Here is a 19,613-nt window from a genome sequence, read left to right as displayed (position 1 = left end):
TGTAAAAAACAGTAATACAAGTAGTGTTATAATGGCCAACCTGTACCTTTTGTATCGTATTGTATCACTGATTTCTGAGAACCAGACATGGTAGACACCACTGTTTGTTTATTTATATTTTTATTACTTTTTATTTGATTAAAATGTTTGCAATCTTTATACAACATTTGTAACATTGATTTATTGATTTTTAAATTATGAAAATGTGTCGTAAAGACTTTTCGGTAGCATTATCCCACTAACTTCGTGGAATATGTAAAAGATCGGCTTGTATTGAAACTTGTTTCGAAGAAAAATTTGATTAACTTCAGAAGAGAACAAACCCATGCACACGACATATTTATTGTCGTTGTATTTAGTATTAACCTTACACGTAAAAATCGTATTGAGTGAAATTAACAACAAATAATGGTCGTATCAAATGCCACGAGAGCGAGTGAAGGAAAATTAACGAGAAATACCGGGCGCCTCCATTGATTAAATTGAACAAATCCAATTGGGGTTATAGAACATTTAACGAACGTAAAATGACCGCAAACAGTCAAAATTATTGCTGGGTGACTTTTGAACAAATGTGAAGAGCTGATTTATGTTTTTGTTTTGAGTTCGTACTATAAGCAAAATATCAGCATTTGATATCTTAACTTATAAATAGATTAATTCAAAATAACTCTTCCAGAAGTTCAAGTGTTGAAAGGAACGGTTTAAAAATTACAACCTTCGTGTACTTTATTGCATTTTTAATTTAATAATGAAGTGCGATCCCGAAAGCCGATCGGTTTGAACTGATTTCCGATTGCAATAAATAAACGAGACTGTTAAACGATTCGCTTACATTACAGGTTCGCCTTCAATCACAATCGGATATTGCCGGTTGATGCGCCCGTCGTAATTAGAAAGGAAACTTGCAGTTCGGCCCTCACTGGCTCATCACCCCTCTTGTTGACTCTTGTGCTTTATCGTGGCGTAGGAATCGGATTAAAAAAACTCGCATCAAGAAGCGGGCAAAACGGCGTTCACGCGGAAATATTAGTCAGCTTTACTTAGGCTTGACGAGCTGAGACCTGGTGCCCCGTGGTGCGAGTGTTCCTTTCCAGAACCAAGCTGCAATGCATCATCATTACGGAAGCTTCCACCCCACCATTAGACACTAGAAGGTGGTTCCATTCCGGTTGCGGGACTGAAGAGAACCTGCAAAAGAAAAAAAGGAAACGAAAAAAAGGAAAAGATGGCACCGCTACCACCACCACTCGGACCGACAACGTTGCCACGCGAAAGGCAACATCATCGCCGAGCCCACGGACTGTACTTCCACTCATCGCCCCCGAAAGGTAAGGCTTTTCAGTTTAGCAACGGAACGGTAGCTATTTACTGACAATGACGGGAGTGGTCCTTCGACTGTCGATAGTCCGAAGCCGATGGAGGCGCCCGGTGATTTATGGTTGTCAACACGTGCACCACGTGTTTGCATGTGTAGGTGTTGGTGTATTACCCGGGTTTGGGGATTTCCAGTTGCGGAGGGTTCGTTTCCTACCTTCCATAGTTACCAAAGCCTTGTTTAATTGCGATAGCTTTTGTCTGGCGCCTATTTCGTTTCGCCCCATTTCAAGGTAATCCTGACTCGACGGAACATCGGTCATAGGCACCACCCAAAAAGTGTCTGTGAACTTGAGTAACAGCAGTGGCATAAAGAGACATGTGAGCATGTTCTTTTGCGCAGGCCAAGAAGCTGAACTAATTTCTAAAAGGGCTTGAAGGATCGCTTTAAAAACATGACACGGGATAAACATCTGACAGACGTCTGTGGTAGGGCGACCGATATTGATGTTTTCCTAACCTAGATACAACTTCTAATAAGCCTCGGGCAGTCTCGACGCTGTTCCGCGACAAACTTTTGGCGTCATAGGCATTAGAGAAGTTGCTGAATAAATTATGTACCTCGAAAATAACACTTTACCGTCCGGAACCTGTGCGAGCCACATATGAACTATTAATTCGAGGTTGACACACAGACAAAAAAAACGAGATAAACAACGATACAATGATAGGATAAAACTGTGTCATACCACCCCATGCCAGAGCGGAAATAAATGACCAAACCGGGTGATCTACCGAGCCGGTAGATGGACGGAAAATGGACAGGTTTTCGATTTATGAACTCGCGTCATACAACCGGCGCAGTTTCATGTAATGGGCCAACCGGCTGATGACTATATAATCAAGTCTGTCGTGGCATGTGTGTCCCATATATTTCGCCGGAATTGGTATATTACAACCCCTACCCACTCCGTCAGTGACTCACGGACATGTGCCGACCCTTTTAATCATCTATTGTCACGTCATTTTACCGCTGAAAACTACCCCGTGCTCCAACGGGCCATTCGGACGTCTTTTGAATCATCATTGGCGTGCTCTATTTCTCACAAAAGACGGCAGCGAAGATGACACTTCTGGAAATTAACAGTGCTCCACTATTAAGTCGTTTAACGTCATTCCCTAAAGCGGGAGGACAGCCCAATTAAGTTTATTACGAGTCCTTGGAAGATGCGTTGCCCCCGCGCGATGTGAGGTTGTGTCAGTTGAAAGACAGTTTGAGGACAGGCTAGTTAAGCTCGCTACCCTTTCTTTACCCTTCCTACTCCAAACCTATACCATTTGACCTTTTCACTGCCACTCGGCCAAAGTCGTCATCGCGTTAAACGAAACGGTTCTCTAGTGTCAATCATTTCGATTCACCTTTCGCCTGATCGAGGTGAGAGGATCGGGGCGGAGTGCAGGACACGTTCGGTTATGCTCTCTTATACGCTCCTACTCGAAGGTCAACGAACGGTGATTTGAGTTTGTGAAGGGCTAGTGTGCTTTTTGGTTTGTAAATTTCTTTCAACAATGTCATGTGTTCGTGTCACTCCAGGGAAAGACAGCCAATTACTGCACTATTGGAGCTCCTTATGAATCCTTCACAAACCAAATTGGTCACTGCTGGGGACTAGTTGATTGACCTCCGGGGTAATATCAAGTAACTAATCTTCCTACGAGCTCGAGTTAGAGACAGGACTCTTAGAGTTCCAAAGTCCTCAACGGAAGTCGAAAGGCATCCGTTTCATTGGACAGACAACGCAATTTCCAACAACCTGACACATTGTAGTACACACACAAGACGAACGATAGGATCCACACGGCCGCCATTGTTGTCCCGTCCGTTTTTCCAAAGTAATTGTCTGCGATCTGCGAGACTCGTTGACCGATGGCGTGCACCACTGGGCACTATGCAAACAGCGATTTATCTTGGGGTTCCCTTTTTCCATGCCACGCTGTTTACACTCCAATTGATAGTAATTCTACTTACTCACTCACTGCTTCTACACCCCCCCGTTCTCTCCCCCCCCCCCCCCTCCCCCTCCGTACCTTCAAGAGAAGAGTTGTGAAGACCACATTGTAGAACTAACCTTTTGCAGCCCCCATCGGTTGTGAAATATGAAATGAACATGTTTCGCAGAGCATTTCCTTCATCGTGCAAGGTGATTTGCGCAAAATGGCTGAGTTATGTGCAATTTTGTTTCGCCTCAAACGCCTCTGCGTGAAGGCAAGGTTTCGTTTTGCAGAAGGTGCACCTGAATTTCCACCCCATCGTCAATTTAGTTGAGCAGAGTGCTTTTAGGCAAGACAAGGAAAATGTTTAAAAGCAAATGTTTGCATACCAAATGGATTGCCAATGAGTGTAATTTAAGTTTTCCGAGTCGTTGTACATTACGCATTACATTATTCCTAAATTGGATAATTTCGTATGATCTAAGGATCTCGCACGTTGACGTGTTTGTTAGCTTCACATTTCCTTCACTGTTGTATGAAAATTAGAAAATCGGCCCATCAGCGCCGGGACTCAGAACCGAAACCGGACACAAATGAAAAAAGTCTAGTAAGCGCTTAGCGGCCAGGCGCATGAACAAGATGGTCATTGCGTCAAGAAGAACAATAAGATCTTCTTTTTTTTTATTAAACATGCATCATGAAGATCCTTGCTTTTGCTTATAACCAATTTGATAATCGGAATAATTAATGTCTTTGATATTTGGAATAATAGTGCCTTCTTACACAAAATTCCTTTTTAAATCTTTGCTTCACTCAGTACTTTTTTTCTAAAATTCGTATTGCATTTTGGCTATAAAAAATAAGGGTTTTTTGAATATTTCTATATAATTCCACCTTTGGTTTTCTTTTAACTTGATAAATATGAACTAAATAAGGAACATTCATAGGAGAGAGTTTCTTCAGCTTAGGCGTCAGGTTGTACCTCTGATAAATAAACCCTGTTACAATCGGGACTTTTGAAAACACGGAACAAAAAGTTGTTCATTTGATTATTGAGCAGGTTAAATGCTAAAGCATAGGTCAAACAATTTACTTAATATACGTCCATTGAATCCAACTCGCTCAAAGTAGTTAAACGATCAATTAATATTCCAGGGAACAGAAAAATGGCCGTAAACAAATCAAGCATAGGAAAAATACAATGAAATATCTTAAGTCAAACTCTAACAAAGTTCTTAGACAGTAAAGCAACGAAGTAACAAGAGGACAAATCAAACCATCGAACCATAATCGACGAAGGCAGCAAAGTACCGTTTGCCGTGAGAGCTACTAATTTTCTGCGTGAGAGAGGAAATGTAACAAAAACGACACAAACAGGAAAAGGGGGAAAAAAGTAACTTTTACACCAAATAAGGTGTGCCTATGTGGTGCTGCGATGGCACGTGTACCACTACCCGATCCTGATGCAACCGAGCCTCACTACCCTGAGGGATGGGAAAGAAGGCACCACGTATAAATTATATCTTTCGAGTAAATCAATTTCCAATCTATCAAACTGTGCCACCCTGCGGGGAGGGCTGAGGATGGCAAATGAGCGGCAACGAGTGAAAATAGATTCTTACGCCTCTCACCTGCCCGTGTAGTGCTGGTTGACGCGTCCGTACACCATTTTGTTGTTCCATTCCTCTTTTTTCCTTCTTCAGGATCGCAGCCTAAGTGTGGCTGCTAAACGCGCTTTTCTACCGTTAGGTGTAGGAAGTACACGCCAGTCGGGTTCCGTCTGTGGTTGGCTCATGACACCAGAGTCTCGCCAGTGAAAGTACACTTGAAAGTTGCTCCTTGCTTGCTACCGAACCGACCTCCAGCTCCAGCATATTGCGCCCGGTACGTCAAGTTCTTGATCAACGCGTGGTCCCAACCGCACCGTGTTGCAATCGGAGGACAGCTGAAGTTTTCCCTATTGATTACTTCCATCGATGCCGTTGCGTTCCGGAAACAAGTTTTACTTTCAACCTACTTGAGTAAGGTCCCAGGGACCATCATTACGAAAAAAAAACAACAACGATCGCCCTTGTGGGTGCGAAGAGAAAAAGAACAACAGCCTACGTCGAGCGAGTCTAGCGACTCGTGTGTCATATGGTTTCGGTTCACATGACCCATTTATTGCCTCATGCTTGAGGGCAACTGTCTAGCGTAACGCCCCTTTGGTTGGGTTTTAGGTGATGAAACACTTTCAGTTGAAGTACCGGAACCGAACCGAAACCAACCCGTAGGATGCGCCAAGCTGACAAAGGCTGTCCACATTTATTCATTTGGTGACGTTGGAAGTGAACGAATCGGAAAATTTCTTCGAGCGTTTTGTGGAGGAACATGTTAATTGGTGAATTATTGATACCGGTTGTGTATCGGTAATTTGTCCCAAAAGTTGAAGTGAACATGAGTATCGTGGTTTAATAAAAGTGGTGTGAGACAAAAAAGAACATTGGTTTCCTTGAATTCGTTTTTGCTAAAAGTTATACAAAGACTATAAAGTGTAAGTTTTACCGTGGACTATTTTTAGATAGCACTAAACAAGTTGATTAAAAACAGTTATTCTGGAAATATAGAATGGATTCTTAAGGTTTCAGCTGCTTGCATTAAATGTTGCAAGAATATATTTTGAGTTAGTTAATTTCATGTGGATCTGAAAATAAAAGCATTATAAGCTTAAATATTGCTTTAGCTAATAGAAAGAACATTATTTAGGACTAACAATATCCTGCTAATCCTAGACTTATTCTAAATTTATGGATAAGTTGTTGAACATTGGATTTAGTATCCAAGATGTTCTCTAGGACTTCATTCTATTGAGGGAATACTTTTAATCGCGTGATATTATAGTATTTATTTTATATTAGACACACAGGAACTTTTGGATCAGTAGTCTGCATATATCTAACATTTTACCATGAACAATTTGTAAAAGTCCTACTGTTTGTCTCATCAATAAACGTGTAATTGTGTTCACATGCTGCTCACTTGTCCACGCCAGTGCTCCAAATGAACAACCATCTAGCATCAAAGGATAACGACATCCGGAGTAGAGACGGTAATGAAACGAACCATTAAAAGACACTTGGAACTATTGACTAACTTCCACGTTTCAACCTGCATTTCCATTCGATTTCCATTCGATCTTCAGTGATCAAACCCTCGAATATACGAATATGGCTACACCACAAACAGATGTCCAAGTTGGCCAAGGTGCTCTGGGCTGGCCAGGGCATGCGACTTCGGACGGAAACATCACACCATCCGCGGATGAAGCGGTTCCTCGAGTGTGTTCCTCACGTCATGGTGAGTGAAGGGTCCGGGTAGTTTGTCTCGTTTGGGTGTCCGCCATGGTAGTTCCCTTCCTTCCGCAGGGGGTCATAAAAGAAATTCACCAGGCCGTGGTGGACAACGATCTGGACACGTTGAAGGAGAAGACTGCGCCACCGGCGCCGAGGGTCATTCTCACCAGCAAGGATGCGAACGGGCTGACGCCGTTGCATAAGGCGGCCGGACTAGCGCACACCCACATCGTCGAATATATCCTCTCGGCATGGCCCAGCCTTTCGTCGGATGAGGATCATACAGGCAAGACGCCGCTTCATTGGGCGGCAAGTGCGAAGAACAACGCACGCAGTTTCAATCTACTAGTACAGGCCGGAGCCGACGAGACGGCCCAGGACAATGTGAGTGTTGAGATGGCGTCTTCTGTGTGGGTTGGAACTGGCATTAAGTTGTTTCTGCTTCCGTATTCACATGCAACAGCGCCACAAGGTGGCGGAGTACTACAAAAACAAACCGACCGACATCGACCGATCGCTGCTGTCCGTCATCCCGGAGGCGCCACGAATATCGCAGCAGGGGTTTCCGGCCTACTTCGACTGGGCAATGTTCACGCTGGAGGACGATTCCGATGAGGTAGCCAACGGTGTGTTGAGGCTTTTGCGTACCGTACCGATTTCTTACCACAACCAAACGGATGGGAAAAAAACACACCCGACCGATCCTCCGGCACACGACCGGCATTCGATCGGGCGGATCGGGCGTGTTTCTTTCTTCGTTTTCTTTTTCTTTTCTTTTCCTTCGATTTCTTGATCTTGACGCCCGCAGGGTTCACAGACGCGAATGAAACCGTTTCTTTCGCAGAATAATCTGCTGGACGCGGCCGACACGCCAACGGGGGTAGGGGCTACCGCGGGCGGTGATGTGGTCAAGTCAAAGTCGGTGCACAATCTTACCAACGGCGTGCTGACCGAACTAGGGGCTCCTACCGCCGAACAGCAGCCTGTGGAGCAATCGAACGGCACTGAGTAAGTAACCTTTGAGGGAAATAACAATAATCAGAAAAATTTCCAACTTCAACATTTTATTCATATTTATTCTCCACACAGTGTTAAAGAGGAAGAGGCCAAGGACAACGATGGAATGGATGCTGAATCCAAGGAAGCGTCGGGAAACCAAGACACCGAACAAGAGAACAAGTCCGAGCAAAATGAAACGACAGTTGAACAGGTAAAAGGATTACTGACGAAAATTAATTTTTATCCTTTTTGTGGATCGATTGGTTTGTGAGAACATCTTCTCCTGTTTTTCCTTCTATAGTCCCAACCCTGTTTCTTCGAATTGTGTTCTTTCATGAAGTGAAGGTCAAAACAGATTGATCGTTATTATCAAATTGAACAGACTACGAATTATATTTAGTTCAAGTTATTTTGAACAAGCGGCATTTCCAGTTTGTTTCGTTTCATTGTTTTTCAACGATTTATTACAATCCGATTGCTTTGTTCGTTTGTTAGTTCTATTCAGTTTTCGTTTGATAGTTCTTTTTCTTCGAGGGAAAACTGTTATTTCTAAAATATAGTTTCAAAAACATGTTTGATTCTTCTTCTTCTTGGCGTAACGTCCTGGCGTAACGGTCATGCCTGCCCCCATTAAGGGCTTACAAGACTTTTCCCCTTTGTTTACGTAGTCGGTCCTCTCGTACAGAGGAAGATTCCGGTCTTGGTTGGGATTCGACCCCACGCCGTCGAGGTGGTGCTACTGCTTGATTCTACAACATTCAAATCTTGATTCAATTTTCATCATTTTTGGCATGTTTTGGAAAATACGTTATACGTTAATAATAACAAATCCATTTTAATATGATTTGTGTCTTGGATTACTTCCGAATTGTTCTACTTATGTTAACTTAGTAAATAAGAATATTGTGAAAATATTCATTTGACCTTTCCGCCCAGAAAAATCGATCCCACTCCCGGGAAAACCCCGGCTGCGCACCGGAACTCGAGTGAAAAATTTTCAATGAAACCCTTCAATTATGCATTTTCAAAAGACACACATTCGTACTTCGGCGCCACCGACGACATTTCTCGCTCGTTAATGTTTACCAGCTTTGTTCAAGCCGTCGTTGCACAGCATGCCAACCGAAATCCATTTGCAGGACGTTGCCTGTTGTTCGCACGCAAATCGACCCCCGACCCCCGGCACTTTCCCCGGCACAGACAGCATTGGTCAACGCATGCTCTATCAAACGTTGTAATCGATGTAAACAAGAGATCCCTTAACCGTTCTCCGTCGCAACCGTAATCCGCGGATCGACGGATTATAGGCAGCGAACACGTGACACACGCGGAGGCTCCAAATTGGAGTAACCTGAGGGCTTGGTTGTGGGCAGCAACTTTGCTGGCAAACAAATCCCACAAACGACAGGACCGTACACACATTAGGAATTAATACACAATGCGCCAGCTCGCGACTGACACTTAGTTGACGCTTGATTTCGTTAGAAATGTTAGATATTTAGCGTTTGTTTGGAATTACTACGTTGTAGGTACTACTGCCAGATGTGACGGAGCGAGCTAAAACCAAAACAGTACTGGTACGCGTACTTTACATTCCGTTTGGAACTCTATTTCTTATTCTCTGTCCTTTTATCTCTCCCTCTCTCTGCACCATTTTCTATAGAACTTCTTACACAATCCTTCCACCTCTCGTGTAGTGTGTATTTTTTTGTGTGGGTCGTAGTATGTTTCAAAACATGTAAATATTGGTCTAAGTGTCCGAATGTCTAGGAACAAACAGTGTGTCAATTTGTCTACTCCACAGGATGAGACGGTGGTGGAGCAAGACGAGCCGGATAAGGATTTACCGGTAGAACAGGAACATGCTAATGGCGAGGATCAGGAGGGCGAGCCAAAAACGGCTGACGAACCCGTAGCTAAGGAGGAGACCTCTTCGGCGGTGGTGGAAGAGCGCCAACCCGCTGAAGGGGAGATTGGAAAAGATTCGGCGGAAGGAGAGGAGGAAACTGAAACTAATAGACTCGATACAGGCGAGGTTCAAGGAACTCCAGAAAGGAAGGAGGATGCCAGTAGACCAGTGTCAACAAAACCGTCATCCCTTGGAAGTGCAAAGAGCACTGGAGACGATCGGTACACGCCCGTCTCCGAGGCGGAAGTGGAACCCACCGATAAAAGTCCATCCCCTGCGGTGGCCGAGGATGCAGAGGTCTCGAAAGACAGTCTGGAGCAAGCGATCGACGAACGGAAAGACGACGAAATCGATCAGGATAGTCTGGGGAAAGATGTCGAGGTGGAAGAACCTGCCACAGGCAGCGAGGGACAACACACGCGACCTTCATCGACCATATCTGGTAGAGAGTCCATCAGAACGGGGCCACCATCTCGAGCAACGACTGGAAAAAGTGTTAAATCGAACGGTACAGCAGTCGAGCAGGATGGAGTAGGTACAGTGGATCGAACCAGCAGACAAGCTTCAGCTAACGACAATCAGAATGGCACCCAGCACGACGACCAGGACGACGCTGGGACTGAAATGAACAGCAACCCTTTGGATACACTGGAAGTACCGAATGTACGGAACGAATCCGGTTCCGTTAAGAGTGCCAGCCGAAGTACTGGAGGCACTTCCGGTCGGCGAACTAGCATCTCGAGCTCCGTTAAAGATCCGACCACTCCTGCCTCTCGTCCCCGAAGCCGTGCCGATTCGAACGTGGATTCCATTTCCCGTGCAGTATCCTCTACGACGACGACCGGACGTGTGTCTGGAAAATCGATCAATTCGACCACCACAAACTGGCGGACATCGATCAGCTCTCGGAAGTCTGGCCACTCTGCCGCAGGTCCCGATAAAGCCGATCCGGATGATGACTCCGATCTGAACGATGACTCGAACAATGCCGACGTTCAGATTGTCAGTTATCGAACGCCCGACGAGGTATAGACGATTTGTGTCCTTTAACTTTGAAGACGATCTGTTGCATTAAGGAAGGAGTTGACATTTGTATTTGACTGGCGGAAGAAGCACAAGCTCGTACATTTGCGAGGGTTCGGATTTGGAAACAAACGAAACGAGGGAAATTGTTCCCAAACAAAAATTTAAAATATTGGACGTCTATGTTATACACTCCTGGCAGTCGATGTCGACGAACTAAATATGTATGACGATTGAATCACTTCATCCCAAAACAGCTTTAATTATAGTCATACTAGTAGGCGCTGTATCACGGTTTTCTCGCCATTTTGTTTGAGCTGAGTAAAGACTTCAAAGAAACGGCATTGACACACTCACGTAACTTGCGCCACAGCACCCACCAAGGCTTAGCTATTTATTCTTTTGGCTATAAGTTCTATGCCGGCAGGACAATTCTCTGTCTTGGTGCTCCCCATAAAGGAGCGTTGAGCATCTGTATTGAACTCACAGTCAGGCGCTTTTCTGTAGGTCGTAGGCAGCAGCCAAATACACAATCACACATAACACACGCTGTACGTCCTCGTTCCTTATCAGTAGACTTTAGTAAACCTATTGTGTGTCCCTGTCATCGTCTGCAAAGTTGAAAGAAGTAGTAAAAAGTTAAAAATGTTCGCATGCAATCAAGCCACACATGAAGTAAAGATACTTATTTAATGTTAGTAAGTCGTAACCAGACATTAAACAAACGCAACAAACAGTGAACTCAATTTGGTAAAGCTAAACGGACGCGAATGTGATATGAAGGTTGGGATGTAGAAGAAGAATGGCTCTTTGTATTGCATCCTTTAAATATTTGTATTCGTGTTTGTTGTCGATGTTGGTTTTTTCGTCAAATATAGTATGAAGCATTTCATGTACTTGTGTTGTTCATTTCTGTTCAGTTCATCTTTGAAGCCTTTGTTTCGTTTTGCTGTACACTGTATTGGTCCGTTGTCGTTTGCTCGACCGTTGTCGTTGCTTTTCCTCCCCCCGTTAGCATTATTGTTCACTTTTGCCACATTCCATCCCGGTGTTGGACATTTTTAAAGATTATGCGGTTGACTTAAATCACACTTCTGCGACCTTATCTACTAGTAGACCATTTGTATGGACATGGTTGTAATTGTTTTTGTTACGATTATGGGGTCTTCTACAAACTCCTCACAGAAGTCATCGCCACGAATCGACACCGACGGGGCTGCTCGGGAGATGAATGAAACGGGCGTGGATGACCGACCGGAAATTGTATCTCGCGGAGTAAAGGAAGAGAAGCAGATTCAACCAGATAATGCTTCCGACAATGGTACGGCACTAGATCGGACAGCACAAGAAAAAGTGTCCACGCAAGAGGAACCCACCAACCAGGTGCTGGAAATCGAGGGAACGGTAGAAGGTGAACCGGACCACGGCCAGCTTCAGTCGCAGAACCAACAACAGATTAATCTTGCAGAACAACCGAATGTAATAATTTTATACTTGTTGTCCGTTCGTGTCCGAAACGATTATTGTCCAGTAGTACATTTGCATCCATTTTTAGACAGCGCACCTTCTCGGGGACTAGCCTTACGAAAACAAAATTTTACCACAAACCTCACGACCACGTTGTATGTTTTTTATGTTGTACCTTTACACACCTCACCCGGCGATGGCCTAAAGCTTTGTGCAATTTATGTTACTGTTAGTCGGCTTTCGAATGCCACCTTTAAAATCGGTTCCTGCGTATCCTTTTCGTTCCGTCGTAGTCGTTCTGTGTGTGACGTTGTTGTTATCGTAGTATTACCATTACAACAACTCTATTTTACAAAGCATGTGGTTTTTTTTAAATTTTTTTTACGTCACTCGTTAGATGCAACAGACGGTGCAGGATGCAATTGATGCAGCCGATCTGGAACAGTTGGCCGCGATCGTACTGAACGGTGAAGGCAAACAGCTGGTTGGAAAGACGTCCGAGCAGACGGAAATTCAAGCTTTTCTAGATAACGTGCCTGCATACATGGTAAGCACTTTTTGATGCCAACACAGAATTGAATTGTTATTATTTGTTATATTTGATGACGCCATATTCGTGTTAGCTTTTTTCATAAACCAAAAACAAATTACCGGCAATTATTGGTGGCTATGGTGGCAGCATTATGAAAACTTCGTTTCATTTTATCCTTTCATGACATCTAACCGCATCACATCTATGTTTCAGGGCAAAACGTGTTTATGAATAGTTGTCTTTCTGAATTCAACTCATTTTTGTTATCTATCAAACGACACACCGAATTCATGTTTTCCTCTTAAGTAGTTTCTTTTACTTATCAAATAATATGACCAGCACAGCACGGACACAGGGCTCTCTGAGATTTGATTTATCATCGCCCTAATGGAGATTTAATTTGCTGCTCATCATTAGCTTGACATTAGAATCTGTTGCTTTGTGCGGTCATCACACATGAAACCCAAAATATTTACTCCCTTCCGGTTGATGTTCCTTTGTTTTTTAGGGGAAAATACGGCGCGTGCATCTGGCGGCACGCGAGGGTAGCCTGCGTGACCTGCAGTCGGCGCTGGACAGGCGTAAATTTGCCACGGCAAAGGACGAAATATCGCCGCACGGTGCAACGCCCCTGCACGTGGCCACCATCTTTGGACATGCAGGTACGTCAGATAGGCTAATGAAGCTTCGCTCGGCTGGATTGTACTACTATATCCAACCCTTGTGGCATGAAATCGCCGTTTAACGGCACGACTGGGACACCGTCCCCATGCTACGCTGCTTCCCTACACTTGTCGATCCGTATCGCGTGGACAGGGTCTTGATGAGCCCCGTTCGATTGTTTATCGATTGCTTCCGAGCCTTTCAACCGGTCCGTTTTCCCGGGCCTTTGAGATGCTAACAAACGTAGCGTGGCCGTTTTCACGCGATGCATACCTAACGAAGAGACTGAAGGACGTCCCGCACGACAGCCTGTCGTTAGTAGTCGGTGTCATAATTTTGATGCCATCCATTTCCACCCCGGGGTCGGGACAACGCGACTCAAGAAAGTGCTCCTCATTTGTGACACTCTGCTCGGGTGGCAAGGATGGCCAACAGGGACGTTACATCCATTCCGGCCGACGCTGACGGTGTGGTTAAACGGTCGTGCTTAAGAAAATTTCTGAACCCATTCTCTCTCTCCCTTCTTCCTTCCCCACAGGCATTGTTCGCTACCTCGCAGGCCGGTTCCCGGAAACCCTCGGCGCAACGGATGACGATGGCCGGACACCGCTGCACTATGCAGCGACGCTAAAGGATAACGGGCACTTCTACAACCTGCTCACACACCTCGGGGCCAACGCGAAGGTCGAAGACAACGTAAGTAAGATGCGGCAGCCGTTTTCCGGGCGCCTGAATCATTGATCAACGCCACGTGCTGTTGAAAAATGTTCCCATTCCACGTACGCCAATTCCCGTCCGATGTCAACCGCGTTGGTCCTTGAAAGTCAAGCTTCCTCTTTCATCCATAATTGTTACTCACGAACCACGTAGAACAAGGACGTGCATTGTGTTGAAATTGAAGGCATTAAATATGAAACCGAATCCTGTGCCGTAAAACAGCCGATCGATTGCACTCCAATCGGCAATCGATCGCACTGCGGGAAACTGTGCACCGCTTTGACTCAGCTTCTCTTTCATTCCGTTTTCAACAGCTCAACCACTCGGCCGAGTACTATCTGGGTCACGTGCAGTCGCAGGGCATCCTTTCCCATCGGCAACTGTTGCGGGACTATGGCGCCAAGGAGGAGCTCGCAGATGAGATGCTGAACGATCAAGGTACGTTCGTAAAGTGTAGTTTTTGTCAAGTTTGAAGTTCGCATCGAATCGATATAACACTGTCATTTGTTCCTAGATTTTTGTCTAAAATTAAGAAAGTTGTTCTCCTTCTCTAGCTGAATTGAACCAAAAATGTTATAAAAAAGAATATAAAATGTGTGCTTAATTTAATAGTTGGGAAAGGAGAACAATATGTCATGGTTTTAAGCACACATGTTAATTATACAGAAGTTCTTACTGTTGTGCTATATTTGTGAGGATCCACTAATTAAAGTGATAAATACCTCATAGTTTCTATTCGTCAAATTTAAAATAAGTCGCACGCAAAGGGAACAATTCTAATAAGCCCATTAATGGGATAGCCATGGTCGAAGACGATCGTTACGCTGGCAAAGAAGAAGAAAAAGACTGAAATAGAATCCCCAAAGTTGTGCTTCAAATATATTTAGGAATAGGAAATTGTGAATAGACGAGCTAAAGTCAATGTCGGCAACATTGTAAAGTTGATACAACAATGATTCTATAAATGTGTTGGTATAATATCTAAATTCGTACGTAAATTCGAAAGTTTTGTTAAATCGATCACAGGATACAGATTATTGCGTACTGCTCAACCCTATGTGATTCACTTTTTTGAAGCGGAAATTAATAATTGAAAATGTGAACACAATGCACGGAGCCCATGTTAAGTATTATATCACGAACGTGGTTTTGGAATGATGAGTTTGCTTTTTAAATTATTATACCATTTCGGTTTCTCACAACAAAACGTTTTATACCAAAACTAGATTGTTTTAAACATTTTCCTTGAGTATTCTTACGTTTTACTAGACATAAACCTTTTTAAAAATGTAGTCTCAGTCATCCCTTTCTTTGAAACCATTTTTCAAGCATTTGGGATGTCACGTTTTAGTTTAATTATACGGTATGCACCTGTTCCTAGCGACAGTGCTCCACTGAATTTTTTAGTTGTAGAACGAAGCGAAACAAACACATTACTCAATTAGAAATCCAATTCAATCGCCATCCGATCCTCACCTTTGGAACAGTGCCCGACGATCTGCACAGTGCTCGTCGTCCACTGGACGACGTCGACACGCTGACAACGCTCGAGCGGTGTTACAAAATTATCCACGAACCGATCGATGACCTAGTCCGCTCGGTCGGACTGCCAACGAACAGCGTACCGGGCAGTGCGTGCTCGCTGCGGATCCTGATCACATCCTACTTGGCGCGCTTCCTCAAACGTAGCGTCTTCGACAAGATCAAGAAGCGTCAGACCCGGCTCGATCACAATCTGTTCGATGTCATCTGGCCCGCGATGAAAAAGGCCACCAAGGAGAAGCGGCTGGATGAAGATCTGAACGTGGGCATCGTCATGCCGGACTACGATGTGTTTGTCGTGTTCCAAGAGTTTCTCGTGCCACTAATCAAGGACGTACACTGTATGGAGCTGACGCAACCGCTTATGCCCCATCCACCGATGCAATACTTCCCGCGGTATATCGTCAATGACCTGGAGCCGCACGGAGCTGGAACAGGTCAGAGCTCACCACCGGCCTCGAGTACCAACAATGGGAACACATTACGCGAGAACCCCGATAGTGTGCAGCTCAATCTGGACACCTCGGGCAAGTACATCACGGGCTGTATCGTGGAGTGCGCCCGGAACCTGGACGCGTACGAATTTCCACTCAACCTCGGCATTGCCCAGCTGGAGCAGGTTGAACGACTCATCACAGCCAAAGTGCTATCGATGGACTTCGTGCGAGCCGTAGGAGAGACCGAGCTCGGGACGTATTACAGCATGAACGAAATTCTGGAGAATCCATCGGAGATCCGAACCGTACTGGCGGCGAATGGGTTGCTGATTCCTCTGCTTGATCATACCGATCCCTACCAGACGGCAGAATCGATCGCCATCAACGGACGCTACTGGCCGTACGGGCGTGGAGTATACGTCAGCCTCGAGGGAAACCTGGCCGTGTGGGTCAACGCACAGGACCATCTCCGGTTGCTCTGCTGCACGCCGAGCAAGGATCCAGCTTCCATCGGTACGGCCTACTCGAAGGTTGGGCGTGCCATGAACTACCTCGAGGAACGGATCCCCTTCAAGCACAGCTACTTCCTGGGCAATCTGCTCTCGAGGCCCTCGTTTCTCGGCACGGGCCTTAAGTTTACCCTCACGCTCGCCCTGATCCATCTGCGTAAGGAGCGCGAGAACCTACGCCATCTGTGCGTCGTCCGCGGGCTTCACCTCTTCACGGCCGACGATCTGCCGACGGTGCGGATGTGCAACATGCGCAGTATGGCCCAGACCGAGTGGCAACTTTTCCAAGACTTTAGCAGTGCCATCACGAACATCGTTGCCCTCGAGAAGGAACTGTCCATGTCCAATTCCCTACACATTGCCGCCACGCTGTTGCGTATATTTCGTAAGAAGAAGCATAGCCTAGTGACGGATGGGTCCGTGCCACCGAACTGAACCGGATCGTTGGACTTCCATTAAACCCCCCCCCCCCCCCCCCCCCTCTCCATCTCCCTCATCTTAGCTCTCCATTAAAGTGCTATCCACACGGCGATGGCGTTTCGAGTTAGATGTTGCAGATTACACGCCTCATAGGGTGCTGCTATTGATTGTAGAACAAGAACCCCCCAGATTTTGTGGTAGATTTGTATACGAAAGTGGAGTACTGACTACTTTACACCGCTCCAACTAAGCAGAGCGGAAAGAACTACCCATATGATACAAGCCCATCGTTCATTTCGTAGTACCAAAAGTTAAACGGAGAACCTTAAAAAGAGTCCAAGATCGGGAGATGACGCAAGGAAAGAGCTTACAGTGGAGCGAACGTAAATCACAACCGGGTTAGTAGCACCATTATCGTTTTTCTAACATGGTTTGTTTTACCCGTTTATGTACATACAAGACTATGCTTTCTTGGGGAGACGGCAAACCACTCATGCTCCCTATGTGGTGTGCTCATGTCGTTGTTTCGTTCGGTGGTTGGTGGTGCTTTTTACTAATTTTCGAAGTCATACTCGTAAGAATCTACAAGTTCATTACGTAATTTAACCAACACATGTGCCGGTGTGGAACATGGAAGCAAGCAATTTCAAATCATTTAAAATTTACTTAAACATTTGTGCTCTTCTTCTCTTTCCTTCCTTCTATCTCCCTATCTGTCTCATTTTACTCTCCATTGATATTTACCGATTGTAATTAATGCTACATCAACCATTTACTGTATCCGACCCTCCCGTATGCGCGTGTTGTATCAACTGCTGCCTCTGTTCGAAACAATAGGCTTGCGCAAGGATGACACAAGACAATCCTCGCAGATGAAAATGGTTTCATAAATGCATGATCGTATCTTACCATGTACTTTGCGTTTCTCCTAAATTGCGTAACACCGTAGACACATTTCATTTCGCACCCAATGTTTCGATTTAATTAGTACAATAATTTGCTGCGTGTGAATGTCTTTTGGTTTTTGTAGTAATATTGTATTTCTATTGAACACTCATTTATATTTCCTGCCATTTTGTCCCTTCCAGAACTCGGTGAACAACAGATGGAGATACCATTATTCCGCACAGAAGAGGGACGATATTTGGCTACTTGTAAGATATGTCTTAAAAAGAAAATCTGAAGTTTAATTACTATGACCAACGTTTATTTCTCGTATCACCGTTTAGCGCTTGGCGATCCGCTAATTAAAGGACTAACCGAGATTGCCAACAAACGTCCCCCGGACCCCGTCACCTACTTGGCGAACTATTTGTTTAACTTTGCCAACCAGAAATCAGGTACGGGTCGCAAGGAGGCGGATAACGATACAAACAACAATTTAATAGAAGGCAGCGTCAACCAGTCGGCCGAACAGGATCTGGAAAGCTCGAGTAAGCAGGTGTTGCCGGACGGCGGCTCGCTATCTCATCCGCCGCCCCCGATGGAACCGACCGTTAGGGATGAGAACCAACCGTCACCCGAAGAATCGGACATCGTGCCAGCACCGTCCGATGATCGGGTATGTAGGCATTCTCCGGAAGGCGGTACTTGAGGACGTGAGTTGAATTTACCACGATTTCATCTCACGTAGGATGAGCATGGACAGAGCATGCTTCATTTCGCGTGTGCTCGATCCCACGGCAGAAACGCCTTGATACAGCTTATCGAAGAGTCCGGAACGAACATCACCTACAGGGATGAGTTATACCGTACGGCGCGGGATGTTGCCCTGCAAGCAACCCAACCGGACAATGCAAAAGAAATCGATCGCTATGTGATCGGGCTGGTCGCTAGAGGTACTGCTACTGATTATAATTTTGATCGATGGTCATGGCCATTTTACTTATTTTTTAATAAAATAATTGTTCTTTTATCCCCGGTAGGTGATCTCGAGGCTTTAAATGGAATGCTCCTGGAAGGATACGACCATATCGTTGATGTCGTTGCACCGGACGGTGTTCCTATATTACAAGTGGCTAGTGATAGAGGCTTTCAGGACATAGTACGGTTTTTGGAGGGCGTGCGTGCTTTTGAGGTACATGTGTAACGCCATAATAAAGGATAATTTCATTATAATTGTAAATCATACGTACATCACATTGCAGGAGAATCGAGAAAATCTCCTCACTGCAATCCGGCAAAAGCAGTTTGAGGCGGTTGTTAATCTGACAAAACTACCGGATGGGGCTAAACTTGTGCGTGCGAAGAACTACTACGGTAAATGAGTAAATTGGACCAGTTTATGTAAGCCTTTCTTCACGTCCATACACCAACTATGTATTTTCAGGACGCTGCTCACTGCATATAGCAATACTCATGGAAAACGAGGACATTGTAGACTTTTTGGCATCCAACTTTAAGGCGGCCCTCAGAATTGGAGATAACGTGAGTTCGATGAAGTAGACATTTTAAGACCATTTTTCAGAACGGAAAGTATATTTTCTAAACAGTTGGATCGCACTCCGCTGCATTACGCCATGGGTGTAAGCAACGTGGAAGCCCTCAGCCGCATACTGATAAAGAATGGCGCCAAACGAGTACTTAAGGATTTGAAAGGACGCCAGCCGACCTACTATTTTATGAACAAAGCGGATATTCTACGTTTACAGGAAGAGGAAAAGGAGTAACGCGACGAGTAACATTCGTTTTAGCAGTTTCACAAAAACATTTCACAACTAAGATTTTTTGTTTGATGGTAGGAAATCTGTAGTA

General features: G+C 44.9%; 1 protein-coding gene across 1 annotated transcript; it reads left to right on the top strand.

The window, feature by feature from the left end:
- The first annotated feature begins 1,228 nt into the window (after positions 1-1,228).
- On the top strand, positions 1,229-19,528 carry LOC131293299 (uncharacterized). The gene is made up of 21 exons (XM_058321379.1): positions 1,229-1,331; positions 6,341-6,397; positions 6,491-6,645; positions 6,714-7,025; positions 7,105-7,269; positions 7,450-7,649; positions 7,731-7,851; positions 9,445-10,575; positions 11,758-12,051; positions 12,437-12,586; positions 13,080-13,233; positions 13,773-13,930; positions 14,266-14,389; positions 15,439-16,824; positions 17,948-18,013; positions 18,089-18,420; positions 18,493-18,697; positions 18,785-18,936; positions 19,007-19,118; positions 19,189-19,286; positions 19,352-19,528. The coding sequence occupies exons 1-21, from the start codon at positions 1,229-1,231 to the stop codon at positions 19,526-19,528; spliced, it is 5,652 nt and encodes a 1,883-aa protein (XP_058177362.1).
- Positions 19,529-19,613: the final 85 nt, after the last annotated feature.

Source organism: Anopheles ziemanni, chromosome 2 (assembly GCF_943734765.1).
Source record: "Anopheles ziemanni chromosome 2, idAnoZiCoDA_A2_x.2, whole genome shotgun sequence".
NCBI lineage: Eukaryota > Metazoa > Arthropoda > Insecta > Diptera > Culicidae > Anopheles > Anopheles ziemanni.
Note: the sequence above shows the minus strand (reverse complement) of the source record. Positions and strands in the feature narration are given on the sequence as shown.

Coding starts and splice junctions, on each gene's coding strand:
- LOC131293299 (XM_058321379.1), top strand. CDS start 1,229: ATGGCACCGCTACCACCACCACTCGGACCGACAACGTTGCCACGCGAA. Junction 12,052..12,436: donor ATCTTGCAGAACAACCGAAT/GTAATAATTTTA, acceptor GTCACTCGTTAG/ATGCAACAGACGGTGCAGGA. Junction 18,014..18,088: donor GGGACGATATTTGGCTACTT/GTAAGATATGTC, acceptor ATCACCGTTTAG/CGCTTGGCGATCCGCTAATT.